This window comes from Triticum dicoccoides, chromosome 4A (assembly GCF_002162155.2).
Source record: "Triticum dicoccoides isolate Atlit2015 ecotype Zavitan chromosome 4A, WEW_v2.0, whole genome shotgun sequence".
Classification (NCBI taxonomy): domain Eukaryota; kingdom Viridiplantae; phylum Streptophyta; class Magnoliopsida; order Poales; family Poaceae; genus Triticum; species Triticum dicoccoides.
Window position 1 is genome coordinate 51,765,596 of NC_041386.1, and position 16,572 is coordinate 51,782,167.

The following is a 16,572-nucleotide window of genomic DNA, read 5'->3' on the forward strand; positions in this document are numbered from 1 at the left end:
GTAACCACGGCAGCCGTGAACAGATCTTCTAGAGGTGTGATATCTTTGTGTTTTTGCAAGACGAGAAAAATACCGCCGCTTCTTAGGTCGAAGAGGAAAACAAAACACAGAAGTTAGGTATTCTCCGTGTTGCGTAAATCTAGCCGGACCCTCCATCTAGCCTCAGAAAGTGAGGTTTCTTTGAGAACCCAAAACACCAAAGGCGAAAACAACAGCGTAACACACATGATAGAGCATCAGATGGGAACTCGAGAGGTCGCCTTCAGCGTTTCGTGCAATGTCTCCCCTCGGAGATCGACCTTGGGCATGTATCTCATGCATTGCGCAGGCGATCACACTCATACACATCGCAGTACATAGGATCCTATGAGTGAATTCACACGACGACCATACGTGATGCGCGCCGATGGACAAGTCTCGGCCGTACCATGCTGTATCCTCACAGTACTCGACCAAATTGAACGCGCATATGTCGGGTCAAACTACTCAAGTCGATCTACCACGAGTTATTCAAAGGTACGTACGTACATAGACCTACACCGATAGATAGATCGACCGATCACAAGCCGGGTAGTCGTAGTCGTACAAAACGCAACAGGAGAGGTAGCAAAGGCGCAATTGGATGGATCGATGGATGTGCCACTGCTCCCACCATGGCGTCGCCTCGCACGATTTCAATTGGATGGATGGATCACTCGATCGGATGTAGCAGCTAGGATGGAGGGGCTAGGAGGGAGGAGGAGGAGCAGGCCGGCCGGGCGGGGTGTGACAGTTCCTCTTTCCCTTGAGACGCACTACACCACCGCGCTGCGAGTATGCGCGGCAGCGGCTCAGCAGCTAGCGCGTATCGTGTATCTCGCTTGTCTCGGGCAACTTTATGGGTGTCCGTCTATCGATGCGCGGGCGTACGTGGGTCCCGCCCCCTCCCCGCCCTCATTATTGCGAGAGTAGAAACCCTACCACATCTTCTCCAGGCCGGAGACCTCTCTACACACACACTCGTCCCCCTCCTCCACCTTCTTCTTCTTCTTCTTCTTCTTCTTCTTCTACCTCCCACCCTCCTACCCTCCACATCCTCGTCTTCTGTTGGCTCTTCGCGCGCGCCCAAGCTCACTCTTGACCTCTCCGTCCCACCGACGCCGGCCACCCACCGCCGGAACGACCCGTCGTCCGTTGGCTAGCGAGCATGCAGAGCATGGATTTGGTGTCGCCGTCCGAGCACCTCTGCTACGTGCGCTGCACGTACTGCAACACCGTGCTCGCGGTAAACTCCTCGAGAAACCGGAGCTACTGGCTACTGGGCTAGTAGGAGCTTTGCGATGATCATGGTTTTGTTTTGTCCTAGCATTTTTTTTATTACCTTGCTCGCAAGGGAGAGTAGGAAGCCAGATCAGTCCGGCTTCTTGCTAGCCCTCCCTGATTGGAGGGGACACTTACTAGTATTATTGTTCATGCGACATGATTGGTGTGTCGTGTGTACAGCTCTTTTTCTATGCAGTTGTTTCGTTGGTTCCTGGTGCTTTTGTCTTGCTGATAGCTAGTGTGTCATGTTCCATCTTTTTACCTCCATTAGGTCTGGTGGTTCCCAGACCTCCATACTCTTTATTTTTCTCCTCTTCTTTCTTGTAACATGCATGAGATTGGACATGACTCCCAATTTAGTATGTTCTATCCTCTCCCTGCCTTCCTCTTTGGCATGCACCCCCTCTTTCTTTGTTCTTTCAGATTTCTTGCACAAATTAACAGGGGAAGTAGCGCCATGCAAGGGAATCAGCTGAGCTGAGTGGTTCACACAGTTTTCAGTTTATGTCATTGTGTGATTGATCTTGTGTTTTCTGGGTAGCTGCAGGTTGGGGTTCCATGCAAGAGGCTGATGGACACGGTGACTGTGAAATGCGGCCACTGCAACAACCTCTCCTTTCTCAGCCCACGGCCGCCGCCCATGGTGCAGCCCCTCTCCCCAAATGACCACCACCACCCCATGGGGCCGTTCCAGGTCTCACTTTCGTCTCGCTGCCCCCTATTCATTTATATATTTGCATCAACTTTAATTTGGGGTTTATCTTCTTGCTGTTTCTCTTTCTAAAGAGATATGTTATACTTTTTATGAGGGGAGAGAAAGTAATGAGGACGAACGGTGCAGGATAAGAAGCTGCACTGACGAAAAAAAAGTAAAACACACAAAGAAGTATAAATCGTGGAGCATGGCGTGCAGGATTTTCTCATGAAATATGGTCCTCTCTTGCTTTTCTTTCAGATTGCGCCAGTGTTGCCTTTTCTTTGCTATCTTTGTTTGCGCGCGCGCTCTCTCTCTCTCTCTCCCTCTCTCTCCTTGAGCTGCTCAAAAGTACTATTTGCAAGGCAAGATTAGACAACGCTGGACAACAAAAGATTTCTTTTGCTCATCTGTGGCCTGGGAAACATCTGACCACTGCAAAAGCCGGTTGGTGTTATTTAAGGCAGCATGCAGAAGCGAGCTAGCAGCAGCTCTCCTGTGCATTCATGGGGTTTTTTTTTTTTTTTTGCGGGGCATTCATGGTTCTTCCATGTCCTAACTCATACGTATTTTGAAAGGAGATGCATTCATTAATATTTTTGATGGCTCGTGAAGATCTTGGAATGTTTTCTAGGAAATATTGATATTATCATCCTCGATCCCTACATGTCATTTTGAGATCTTGATTCTGATGCGTACACATATTTCCGGCTGTTAGGGATGCACTGACTGCAGGAGGAACCAGCCGCTGCCACCGCTGGCCTCGCCGACATCAAGTGATGCCAGCCCCAGAGCTCCCTTTGTTGTGAAGCGTAAGTAGCAAGAAACTTCATTACCTCTTCCTTCTTTTCTTTCTAGTTTTTTGCTCTTCCATGCTTCTGAAGCCAGATTTACTTGTTTAAATTTTGTTTTTGGTTTATGAAAACTAATTAGATTAACAAAGATGGGAAAAAGATGTTAAGATCTTTGTTTCTGATCAGTATTTCTTTTAATTTGACTGTAGCCCCAGAGAAGAAACATCGCCTACCATCAGCCTACAATCGCTTCATGAGGTGAGAAGGCGTTTCAATATTTTCCTTTTAGGCTGTTCAAATGCATCATACATCCCTAGTACTATTAGTACATGTCACAGAATTTATGCTGTCTGGTTTATTCTCTTTGTTTGAGGGTTTACGGCCCTTATTTAACTGAGTCTTATCACGGGATCCATGGATTTTTACTATACATACGTACCCCATATATTTTATGTCATCACAAGTTAGGAGTTTATTTGTAAAAATGTGGACAGACCAGTGGTACAATATATTGAAGCCAGTATATAGATAGTCGGTAATGAATTATTAATGAGTCGTTTCCAGTGGTCAACCAAGTACAAATCCTTGTGTACGGAAACCTAGCTAGAACATAGTACAGGGATCTTATTTTGTTTACAGTAGGTGTGTTTTTAGGAATTCGGATTTGATGCAATATTATGCACAAACCATATTTTCCGTATAATTACTATTTTTTCAACTACTCTAACATGGTACCACGAGATACGTGTTCCTTGTCTGGCTTATTAATTAGTAAAGGTGCTAGCCACAAACAAAATATATTATTCTAAATTTTTGTACAATCTTGCCTTGCCAGTTTTGGAACCTAGGTGAGATGGCATTTAATTATTAGGTCAATTCTTTCTAAACACAAATAATTAACACTAATTAATTCGCGTTATTTTAGTTTTCATCATAGTTTTAAATAGCCGGCTATAGCGGAATTTTCATCATGGTTTTAAATAGCCGGCCATAGCTTCGCTATAGCCCACTATAGTCTTTTCAGCAGGGTGCCGCTAAATGGTTTCCTTCACAAATAGCCCGCTATAGCCTGCTATAGCTGATTTGGAGGTCCGTCGCTATTTTCCATAGCCCACAATTTAAAAAATTGGTTTTCATGGATATTTCTAAAAGAATTAAACCAAATTATAAATTAAATCAGTCGGTGAAATGCATGCAGTAACACATTTTACTTCCTCCTTGAGCCAAACAATGCACACCACACGAATTGACTATCAGGGAGTCATCCAGTATAAAATGGAATTATGTGTTAAAAGATCGAGTTCGATATAAAGTAAGGATATTAGTGCAACAATCTTTGTTTCATGTTTCCAGTTGGGTTGTTGCCTAGGTACCCAACAATTTTCTCAAGTCCTTGCTCTGTAATTGAAACATAAAATCATACTGAAATTATTATCCATTTAAAACAAGAGAAGTGACTATCTATTTGAAGTTTTGACCAGTCTTTGTGTGCTACTGGATTATATATGCTACTGGATTTGCGCTTAATGAATTACTATATGCTACTGGACTTACCCTTAATGAATAGAGTTGGAAGTGGCATGTCGAACTAACCATTAATAAAATAGGTTGATAGGGCATGGAAGAAAATGCACCATCCTAGTTTCATGTTGCTGTGCCTTGAGGTCAGTTTTAATTAGAACTCCCTTTCTAATCCCGCAATTGCTATAACTTAGCAACTAGCTTGACTAAAAAAACTTGGTAGGTCCTTCACAATACTGCTTGCAGAGAGAGAGAACTAGTGAGATATAGCAGGGTCGAAAATAAGAATGCATGACATAAATAAGCAGTCATAGAATAATAAGGATATGTAGAGATATGGTATGACATAACGCGTATACCTCCAACAACAATATTATAAATTTGACATCCCCAGTAATATAGTTATGTTATGTTTGGCCTGCCAGGGAGGAAATACAACGTATCAAAGCTGCAAAGCCAGACATCCCTCACAGAGAAGCCTTCAGCATGGCTGCTAAGAACGTAAGATCAATAAGTCCATTCCCCCCCTACATGCTGTTCAGCTTTTCCTCCAGTTAAATTATTTACTGAAATCTCTGAAACAATCCCATTGATCACACCCGATTATGTACATATGCAGTGGGCGAAGTGCGACCCTCGCTGCTCATCGACTGTCTCTGCTTCCAACAGCGCCCCAGAGCCCAGAATAGTAGTGCCCGGTCCTCAGGTAATATTCACCAGTTAAATATATGTGTGCTAATATTTAGTTCAGAAATATGCTGGATACTGAATGTCTGTCTGCATGTAATATACATGGGGACGTAGCTGCAGGAGAGGGCCACCGAGCAAGTCGTTGAGAGCTTCGACATCTTCAAGCAGATGGAGCGCAGCGCCTAAGGCATCACAAGCATGCTGGGATTAATTAGTACTGCTACCGCATGCATCGGTTACTTATCAGCTAGCTCATCATCATCATCCGTCGCTATGCATATATATAATGCATAAGCGCACGCGTTTAATTTATGTTTGGTTACTTCGTTGCTGCTGTTGCTGTGTCGTTAAGTTGATGGTGTTGTCTGTTATATTTGTTGTTGGAGCGTACGTACGCACCCTTTAATTATGAACAGCTGCTACCTTATAATATTTTTTCATCGCAATTGTTCTTGGCTGTATATCATGCATGGGTTACAGACTTACAGGTAATTGGTTTGCATAACATGCATGGTAGTTATACGGTATATATAGTACCTCTTCCGGCCTTTTCAAAAGACTACGTTTTTTATTATGTATCTATCCTTTGATTTTTTTTTTTGCGGGTACCTATCCTTTGATCTTAATACTTTTAAGAATATGCAAGTAAGTAAGAAACTTATAAAAAAATATTTGGAACGATTTTTCATTGAGAAATAAGGTTACTAGTTGCACCAAAACAAGCAATAATAGTTACTAATTATTTGTCAAAGATAGTGCTCCACTATTTCTAAAATATCACTCATTTTGGGAAAGGAGCTAATACTACCTTTTTTAACTAAATACAAGGCACATTTGTTAGGCATTTTCTGCTTTCTGTTATGGACACACTGATATAGATAACTATATACAGTCTTTTGAAATAAACTTTAATTGTCAGTGATTAAACCCCAAAATTTACTTGTTATAGAGTGGTACTTAAATTGGACCATTTGCGGATACGATGAACATCAGAACTAGTACCTGATTCTTGCTGAACTAGCTATGGCATGCAAAAGAGGACCATTTCAGATGTTTATGCCCATCTTGCATATTCTTCTGGAGCTATATCCTAGCTACTATCCCCACAGCCACAAAGTATATTCCTCTCTCTATCTCTCTCTCTCTCTCTGTGTGTGTGTGTGTGTGTGTGTGTGTATTCCTTTGTTGTGCATATAGTTGGCCGTTCTTTGGAACCGTGATAGCCATATTTCAGAAATAAGTTCCATGCTTTCTTGGAGAATGTTGTGGGGTTATATATACCTTCTTGATCATTGGTTACATAACAATTTTTTTTTGCAAAAGTTATATAATACTCTCCCTCATCTCCAATTAATTGAAGCTACAGTTTTGTCCTAGTTAAGTGTCAAACCTCTAAGCTTGACCAAGTTTATAGACAAATATGCTAATATAAACTACATCAAATAATATATTTTATGATGAAGGTCATGGAAAAAAATAGAAGTAATGAAAATAATTTGGTGTTGTGGATGTTCATATTTTTTTATACTAGGTAATTGCCCGTGCGTTGCAATGGGTATAAATTAATATTCTAGAAATTTAGTCAGTGATTTACCAGTCGATATTATAATGTGATTGTGTAAATAAATGTTTACAAAATCCTGCCCGTAATTTACCTATCCATATTTTAATATTTTATTTTGTAATCATTTATTGGCTTACCAAAGAAAACATAAGTTTATTCGGTAAGTCCATAAAAGGTGGCATAGTTAAGGCGGGTGTCGGTGTCAAAACCGGTGGATCTCGGGTAGGGGGTCCCAACTGTGCGTCTAGGAACGATGGTAACAGGAGGCGGGGGACACGATGTGTACCCAGGTTTGGGCCCTCTTGATGGAGGTAATACCCTACGTCCTGCTTGATTGTTCTTGATGATATGAGGATTACAAGAGTTGATCTACCACAAGATCGTAGAGGCTAAACCCTAGAAGCTAGCCTTTGGTATGATTGTTGTATATGATCTATCGACTAGTCTGGCCTCGGTTTATATAATGCACCAGAGGCCTAGGATAACAAGAGTCCTAGACGAATACGCCGGTGGGGAGGAGTCCTTGCCTTGATCACCAAGTCTTGTGGAATCTTCCATGTATGCGGCAGCTGTCCGAACTGGCCCATGAGTATACGGCCATGGGGGGTCCTCGGCCCAATCTAATAGATCGGGAGATGACGTGGTGAGTACCCCCTAGTCCAGGACACCGTCAGTAGCCCCCTGAACTGGTCTTCAAGTTAGGGACGCTCCTCGATTCTTCCGAACTGTTCTTCATCTTCGGTTGTCGGTCTTGAAAACTGGTTCAACAAATCTTCTCATCTTCGATCTTGAGGATCACCGAAATGCATTCCACGAGTTTACACGTCGGGTATCCGAGGAGCCCCTTTAAGTTTCCGGCCTTTATCAATGTCTTGTAATTTTTATGCCACACCTCGGGTTTGAAGTTGTTCCTGGGAGGCAGTGTCCTCTTGCGTCCGAGCTCTAACGCCAGACTGCATTCGAGGTATCTTTTGCAGTCGAGCACCAATGTCGGACTGCTTCCGAGCTCCAACACCGAAATGTATCTGAGCTCCAACGACGGACTGTGTCCAAGCTCCAATGCCGGACTATATCCTAGATGTCATAGATCATCTTGGTCCAAAAAAGTTGAAGGAGTTTAGCCGAGCTTAATGCCGGGAATGCCCTCTATGGAGCTAGCCACTAGCGCCCGAGCTTTATGCCGGACTGCTTCCAAGGTGGTACACCACCCCGACCACGGGCTGATTTTTTGTGAATACTTTTAACTGGTGCAGTTTATTCTTTGCCGATGTATATCCAGTAGCCCTCAAGGTGTGTATCAGTCTAAAACCCGAGATGCACCTGAAGGAAAGCATAAAACCGCTGTTCCCAGTAGCCCCTGAGACTCAGGTCGATGCGCGAAATCGGCTTGAGGATCAACTCCTAGCTCGCCAGCATACATAGGAATAAAAAACGCAGTGTAATATATTAGAGATAATAGTGATCGGCGAACGGGCCCCTGAGAGAGGGTTGTGAGAAGTCGCCGTGATATATTAGCTTGATGCCAGATAGGTCCAGATGGTACTTATTGTTGTCCAAAGACACGCTTTCCCATAGTTCGATCAAGCCGAACACTGAGCCCTTTGAATTTTCTGCATTGAATAGGAAATGCAGTAGCCCCCGAGACACTGGTCGGGTGGCAACACCAGATCAGGGGATCGATGTGCCCCTTTAATATTTGTAAATAATGAGCGCAAAGCCCAATAGCCCCCGAGCCTTAATGTGGGCACGGGTGGTCGAATTAAGGATCGATATCCAGAGTAAAATCACAAATTATGTGTAATGATTCTATGTATCCAAGTACTTTACATCATTATTTTGACTCCATTGCGACCGTTTATCAGTTGAAAGTGGCCCATCGTCGGCCTCTACCCCTTGGTAGATACTACGCAGGGTGTTTCCGCAATAACAAAACAATCCTTAGCCGACGTCTCGGTGCCCGAAGGCGGTTGTGTTAGCGGAAACGAGGCAATCAGATATGCGGGGTTTAGAACTTTCGCTTAGTCATAGGAGCTTTAAACTGGGGAAGCTAGCTATGAGCCCCCGGTTAGTGTTCAGCGACATCCGAGGTCAAGCCGTAAACACTTCGGCCAATGTTATGAACGACCCTCATTTTAACATAGTCATCAGATCGCTGACCAGTTTACGCCTATTGTGACAGTCGGTTTTCGGCTTTCTCCAGTGAGGTGCTTAACCATGCGAGCTGGAAGCACAATCGCAGTGGTTCTCCCTTTGCACACCTAGCCGAACAAAGCGGAACGTAGGAGGCAAGCACAGGAGCCGGGCAACCCAACTATTGACCGAAGACACAATTCAAAACCGATGCATATATAGTAGTGTCCGAGAATGTTTTTGCCGAATCTCTAAAGATATCCGGCGTTGCACTGCGAGACTTATGCTAGAAACACACAAATAGTTAAAAAGTGCCATAGGCTTGGAAAACCAAAAAATGTCAGTGAAAACCTGACGTCCGAACAAGATCAAGTGTTCGGTGCCAATCTGAAAATTGGACTTTAGAAGAAAAAAAAATGCTTCTGTCGTGTTTTAACATGACACATCCTATCTAAAGACTTCGAGCGGGTCAGCCTACGGCTTCAACCTCCTATCCCGAAGGCGGAGTACTTATCTTTAGGCCAGTTTAGCAAACTAAACTCTGGCGGCTTTGAGAGGGAAATTAGGCTCCCCAGCTAATGACCACACACTCATGTCGGAAAAAAGGAGTGATAAATAATAATAATAATAATAATAATAATAATAATAATAATAATAATAATAATAATAATAATAATAACTTTGCAACGGCTAAGAACAAGAACACTTACTATAAAAACGGCTCATATAAATTTAAGAGCCCCCAAGTGACTTGGGTAAAAGAATTTTATGTATAATGGTTGTATGTACCAAAGTACTTATATCATATCTGTGTTCACCCGAACTTTATACGCGTCTTAACCGACCATATGCTTCTCCCTCTTTGGTCAAGGGCCGAAAGTGTTATGTACTCCACCTGTCGAGAATATCGACGGTGTTTCGGATAACCAGGCAATCATGCCATAAGGCTGTAACGGACAAAGCGTGTTCAGGGAACTTATACTATATTACTGACGAAGTGTAAGAAGAATCTTCGAAGAAAATAGTACCCCCACCGATACCTTTCTTCGGTGCTCATTGTTACTATGAGACTTGTGCAATAGATTTTTTGTACTCATGAGTTCCGTTGTGTGCCGACCATAATTGAAAACAATAAGAGCGCTAGCTTTCGGCTTCACCCAGTCTTAGGTCCGGCTCGGATGACCCGATCGTGACAATCGCAGAGGTGCTCCCTTTACTCCCTAGTCAAACAATCGGGAACATAGGGGTAAACACAGGAGCGAGGCAACCCAGCTTGCAAATCGCTTAAGTCAATATGGTGCATATTGTGGCGTAATACACGAACAAGGAACGAAGCCGTACAAGTATAATCATATGCAAGAGGAAAAGCTTCATAAAGGAAGCCCCCAAGTAAACGGGGTATTTGAATTTGTGTGTCACAAACAAAGTTATGACAAGGAGATTTTTTTACAAGCAACTTTTTTCCAAAAAGGTATAATGCTTGGTCGAACCGAACACAAGTTAAAAATTTAAAACTTTGAGTATGAAGACGACTTAGCTGGTTAATGTGTTCGGTATTGATGACACGGTCCAAGCTTGATGTGGGACAAGGTTTCATCCCCCAAGCCGGTCCCAAGGTGGCGGAGCAAAGAGCTCGGCACTCCGAAGTGGTGACATAGCATGGTCAATGCAGGCCGGCAGAGTGATGCCGAAGTACCCGGCATGGGGTAATGAAGTGTTGACGAAGCCCCCCGTCTAGCCGAGGTGGCGTGGTATGTTAGTACGCCGAGCTGACGATACTGCCCAACCCGGATCATTTTCCTGTGCACAAAAAATGGTGCAAACCGGAGATAATAGTATATATAAAAAATCATGGTAAAGGCGTGGTAAAGTCTGAATTCACAGGTCGGTCCGAGTTCCGGATGAGGCATTCGCCGGACTATATACGAAAACTGACCGAACCACCATGCGACCATTGTTAATGCGGCCACCATTTGATAGACCTGCGTACAGATGATGGACAAACCAGAGTAATAATTCCTTGGGAAAAATGAACCCAAACAAGCAAAAAAATACTAGGATTAATAGCACCTTGTTTATTTGTTGTAGCAATCCGAAGAAAGGTGATTCCCAAAATTGGGACTCGATCCGCACACACATTGCCTGATGGGCGATAAAGCGATGGCATGGCGATGCTGGCAAAGGTTGGCTTGCCGAGGCAAAGCCCTCGGTCCAGCTAACGTGACGGAGCTGATCGGCTAGTGACGCCGAACTATCCAGAGTAGGTTGATGAAGAGATGGCGAAGCCCCCGGTCCAGCCGAGATGTCGAATCCTCGATGTCAGCCGATGAGTCGAGGTAGGTCGGCGTGATGGACACCGGCTTGAAGGAGCAACAGTGCAGCCCTCCCGATGCAGGTCATGACGTGGTCAATGCCGGCTTGATGAAGTGACTGTGCGGCGATGCCGGTGTGCCCGCTCCGTGTAATCCGTGGGGCAGCGATGTTGGTGATGATTTATCCTTCGCGATGCTGAACTCATGTTCAGCTCGCCGAGATGATGATCCGAAGAAGTTGAGCTCGGCTCAACAAAGTGACGACGTGTCTAGCGCAGGTCGGAACCGTGGAGCAATATTGCCGGACTGGTTTGACACCAGCATGATGGTGAAGATCTTGTTCAAAAGATTTTAAAGTTAGTGAGATGTGTTCGGGAACAAAACACAATACCCCATACAAAACTTTATTCAAAAAGGATGTCCAAAATCCCGTTCATAAAAAAGAAGAACTCGGGTCAGATTCGTTTTGCGCAGAAAACAGATCCGAAAAGTGATGCACTAATCGGAAGGTTCCCGAAGTTTGGACGGCCGAATCGAGCTGAAATTTTGAGGGGTGGTAGATATAGGAATTCCGCAGCCGATCAACGGTTGGATCTTCCAAAGGACATACGAGCTAGAAGCTGGACACCACGCCCTAAACTCGTCTAGATTCCCATTCAGATTTGACACGGCTCCGGCATATCACAGATTGCCAGAGATTCCTCCATCGGAACTCGACGAATTTTTCCAGGGTTATTTTAGACTCAATTCCGCACAATTCCACCGAAGCAATCGCTAAAAGACACTTGAGGAGGCGATGGCGGCGGATACGAGTTCGCTGTCCAGAAAAATAGCACGGTCGCCCGAGGGCAATGTTGATGTTGAGCCCCGGGCTCCCTGGATGATTCCTCCATGATCTTGATAGAGATCGGAGTTGATGTTGATGAAGGCCCTCATCCGAACATGACGATCGGAGGTAGGACACAGTCCTCGGTCCAGCCAAGGTGACCGGCCGAGCCGGTGACGAAGAAGCCGGCGTCGCAGTTGACCTGCGGGCGAGCCATTGATCCTTTTGCCGATCACACAACGAAACTCTCAATGAAAGCACCAATGTTGGTGTCAAAACCGGCGGATCTCGGGTAGGGGGTCCCGAACTGTGCGTCTAGGATCGATGGTAACAGGAGGCGGGGGACACGATGTTTACGCAGTTTCGGGCCCTCTTGATGGAGGTAATACCCTACGTCCTGTTTGATTGTTCTTGATGATATGAGTATTAAAAGAGTTGATCTACCACGAGATCGTAGAGGCTAAACCCTAGAAGCTAGCCTATGGTATGATGTTGTATATGATCTATCGACTAGCCTGGCCTCAGTTTATATAATGCACCAGAGGCCTAGGATAACAAGAGTCCTAGCCGAATACGCCGGTGGGGAGGAGTCCTTGCCTTGATCACCAAGTCTTGTGGAATCTCCATGTATGCGGCAGCTGTCCGAACTGGCCCATGAGTATACGGCCATGGGAGTCCTCGGCCCAATCTAACAGATCGGGAGATGACGTGGTGAGTACCCCCTAGTCCAGGACACCGTCAGTGGGTTTCAAGAAATGATGTGTAGTAGAAGAATGGAAGGTTGGACGAAGCACTTCACCTGGCAGGAAATGAATTCTATTATATTTTTAAGCAGTAGCGGAGAATTGCTAAATTAAAGAAGAATGACATAGGACATGAAGGAAATTTTCCCTAGAGGCAATAATAAAGTTGCTATTTATATTTCTTTATATCATGATAAATGTTTATTATTCATGCTAGAATTGTATTAAGCGGAAACTTAGTACATGTGTGAATACATAGACAAACAGAGTGTCCCTAGTTTGCCTCTACTTGACTAGCTCATTAATCAAAGATGGTTAAGTTTCCTAGCCATGGACAAGTGTTGTCATTTGATGAATGGGGTCACATTATTAGAGAATGATGTGATGGACAAGACCCATCTGTTAGCTTAGCACTATGATCGTTTAGTTTATTGCTATTGCTTTATTCATGACTTATACATGTTCCCATGACTATGAGATTATGCAACTTCCGAATACCGGAGGAACACCTTGTGTCCTATCAAATGTCACAACGTAACTGGGTGATTATAAAGATGCTCTACAGGTGTCTTCGATGGTGTTTGTTGAGTTGGCATAGATCGAGATTAGGATTTGTCACTCCGTTTTTCGGAGAGGTATCTCTAGGCCCTCTCGGTAATGCTCATTACTATAAGCCTTGCAAGCAAAGTGACTAATGAGTTAGTTACGGGATGACGCGTTACGGAATGAGTAAAGAGACTTGCTGATAACGAGATTGAACTAGGTATGAAGATACCGACGATCGAATCTCGGGCAAGTAACATACCGATGACAAAGGGAACAACGTATATTGTTATGCGGTTTGGCAGATAAAGATCTTCGTAGAATATGTAGGAACCAATATGAGCATCCAGGTTCCGCTATTGGTTATTGATCGGAGATGTGTCTCGGTCATGTCTACATAGTTCTCGAACCCGTAAGGTCCCACGCTTAACGTTCGATGACGATTTATATTAAGAGTTATGTGATTTGATGTACCAAAGGTTGTTCAGAGTCCCGGATGAGATCACGGACGTGACGAGGAGTCTCGAAATGGTCGAGACATAAAGATTCATATATTGGAAGGTTACATTCGGATACCGGAATTGTTCGGGTCGTTCCGGATGAGTTTCAGAGTACCAGGGGTTACCGGAACCCCCTCCGGGAAGTTATTGGGCCTCATGGGCCTAATGGTGAAAGAGAGGAGGCATGCCAAGGAGTGGCGCCCCCACCCCCCTAGCCCAAACCGAATTGGACTAGGGCTATGGGGCGGCCCCCCTTTCCTTCTCTTCTCCTATTCCTTCCCCTTCTCCTTGTGGAAGTAGGAAAGGGGGTGAATCCTACTTGGAGTAGGACTCCCCCCCTTGGGCGCGCCACCCTTGGTCGGCCTCCTCCTCCCTCCCTCCTTTATAAACGTGGGAGGGAGGCACCCCATAGACACACAAGTTGATCTTTTAGCCGTGTGCGGTGCCCCCATCCACATTTACACACCTCGGTCATATCGTTGTAGTGCTTAGGCGAAGCCATGCGTCGGTAACTTCATCATCACCGTCACCACACCGTCGTGCTAACGGAACTCTCCCTCGGCCTCAACTGGATCAAGAGTTCGAGGGACGACACTGAGCTGAACGTGTGCAGATCATGGAGGTGCCGTACGTTCGGTACTTGGATCAATTGGATCACGAAGACATTTGACTAAATCAACCACATTACTAAACGCTTCCGCTTTCGGTCTACAAGGGTACGCAGATACAGTCTCCCCTCTCGTTGCTATGCATCTCCTAGATAGATCTTGCATGATCGTAGGTAAATTTTTTGAAATACTGCGTTCCCCAATAGTGGCATCCGAGCAAGATCTATGCGTAGATGTTATATGCACGAGTAGAACACCAAGAGTTGTGGGTGATAATTGTCATACTGCTTACCAGCATGTCATACTTTGATTCGGCGGTATTGTTGGATGAAGCGGCCCAGGCCGATGTTACATGACTGCGTTCATGAGACTGGTTCTACCGCCATGCTTCGCACACAGGTGACTAGTGGGTGTCTATTTCTCCAGCTTTAGTTGAATCGAGTTTGACTACGCCCGGTCCTTGTTGAAGGTTAAAATAGCACACTTGACAAAAAATCGTTGTGGTTTTGATGCGTATGTAAGAACGGTTCTTGCTAGAAGCCCGTAGCAGCCACGTAAAACTTGCAACAACAAAGTAGAGGACGTCTAACTTATTTTTGCAGGGAATGTTGTGATGTGATATGGTGAAGACGTGATTATATAAATTGTTATATGAGATGATCATGTTTTGTAACAGTTATCTGCAATTGGCAGGAGCCATATGGTTGTCGCTTTATTGTATGAAATACAATCGCCATGTAATTGCTTTACTTTATCACTAAGCGGTAGCGATAGTGGTAGAAGCAATAGTTGACAAGACGACAACGATGCTACGATGGAGATTAAGGTGTCAAGCCGGTGACGATGGTGATCATGATGGTGCTTTGGAGATGGAGATCAAAGGCACAAGATGATGATGGCCATATCATATCACTTATTTGATTGCATGTGATGTTTATCGTTTTATGCATCTTATTTTTCTTAGTACGGTGGTAGCATTAGAAGATGATCTCTCACTAAATTTCAAGGTATAAGCGTTCTCCCTGAGTATGCACCGTTGCTATAGTTCATCGTGCCGAGACACCACATGATGATCGGGTGTGCTAAGCTCTATGTTCACATACAATGGGTTCAAGCCAGTTTTGCACAAGCAGAATGCTCATGTTAAACTTGACGAGCCTAGCATATGCAGATATGGCCTCGGAACACTGAGACCGAAAGGTCGAGTGTCAATCATATAGTAGATATGATTAACATAGTGATGTTCACCATTGAAAACTTCTCCATCTCACGTGATGATCGCACATGGTTTAGTTGATATGGCTCACGTGATCATTTAGATGACTAGAGGGATGCCTATCTAAGTGGGAGTTCTTAAGTGATATGATTAATTGAACTTTAATTTAGCATGAACTTAGTACCTGATAGTATTTTGCATGTCTATGTTGTTGTAGATAAATGGCTCGTGCTACTGTTCCTTTGAATTTTAATGTGTTCCTAGAGAAATCTAAATTGAAAGAAGATGGTAGAAACTACATGGACTGGCCATAACTTGAGGATTATCCTCATTGCTGCACAGAAGAATTACGTCCTGGAAGCACCGCTAGGTGCAAAGCCCGCTGCAGGAGCAACTCCAGATGTTATGAACGTCTGGCAGAGCAATGCTGATGACTAGTCGATAGTTCAGTGTGCCATGCTTTACGGCTTAGAATCGGGACTTCAACGCCGTTTTGAACATAATGGAGCATATGACATGTTCCAGGAGTTGAAGTTAATATTTCAAGCAAATGTCCGGATTGAGAGATATGAAGTCTCCAAAAAGTTCTACAACTGCAAAATGGAGGATAATAGTTCTGTCAGTGAACATATACTCAGAATGTCTGGGTACCACAACCACCTGACTCAACTGGGAGTTTATCTTCCTGATGATAGTTTCATTGATAGAGTTCTTCAGTCACTGCCACCAAGCTACAAAAGCTTCATGATGAACTATAATATGCAAGGGATGGATAAGACAATTCCCGAGCTCTTCGCAATACTAAAGGCTGCAGAGGTAGAAATCAAGATGGAGCATCAAGTGTTGATGGTCAACAAGACCACTAGTTTCAAGAAGGGAAAAGGGAAGAAGGGGCACCTTAAGAAGAACGACAAGCAAGTTGCTGCTCAAGTGAAGAGACACAAGTCTGGACCTAAGCCTGAGACTGAGTGCTTCTACTGCAAAGGGACTGGTCACTGGAAGCGGAACTGCCCCAAGTTGGCGGATAAGAAGGATGGCAAAGTGAAAGGTATATTTGATATACATGTTATTGATGTGTACCGTACTAATGCTCGCGGTAGCACCTGGGTATTCGATACTGGTTCTGTTG

At 44.3% G+C, this 16,572-nt stretch overlaps 1 protein-coding gene across 2 annotated transcripts; it reads left to right on the forward strand.

The window, feature by feature from the left end:
• Positions 1–959: 959 nt before the first annotated feature.
• On the forward strand, positions 960–5,462 carry LOC119284929 (protein DROOPING LEAF). 2 transcript variants are annotated; one of them, XM_037564117.1, is made up of 7 exons: positions 960–1,264; positions 1,844–1,996; positions 2,715–2,808; positions 3,000–3,048; positions 4,737–4,812; positions 4,931–5,017; positions 5,116–5,462. In XM_037564117.1, the coding sequence occupies exons 1-7, from the start codon at positions 1,187–1,189 to the stop codon at positions 5,185–5,187; spliced, it is 609 nt and encodes a 202-aa protein (XP_037420014.1). In that variant the 5' UTR covers positions 960–1,186; the 3' UTR covers positions 5,188–5,462. The 2 variants fall into 2 exon arrangements, with proteins under 2 accessions (XP_037420014.1, XP_037420015.1); XM_037564118.1 differs by having other exon boundaries at positions 961–1,264; positions 1,850–1,996.
• Positions 5,463–16,572: the final 11,110 nt, after the last annotated feature.

Coding starts and splice junctions, on each gene's coding strand:
- LOC119284929 (XM_037564117.1), top strand. CDS start 1,187: ATGCAGAGCATGGATTTGGTGTCGCCGTCCGAGCACCTCTGCTACGTG. Junction 1,997..2,714: donor ACCCCATGGGGCCGTTCCAG/GTCTCACTTTCG, acceptor TCCGGCTGTTAG/GGATGCACTGACTGCAGGAG. Junction 2,809..2,999: donor AGCTCCCTTTGTTGTGAAGC/GTAAGTAGCAAG, acceptor ATTTGACTGTAG/CCCCAGAGAAGAAACATCGC.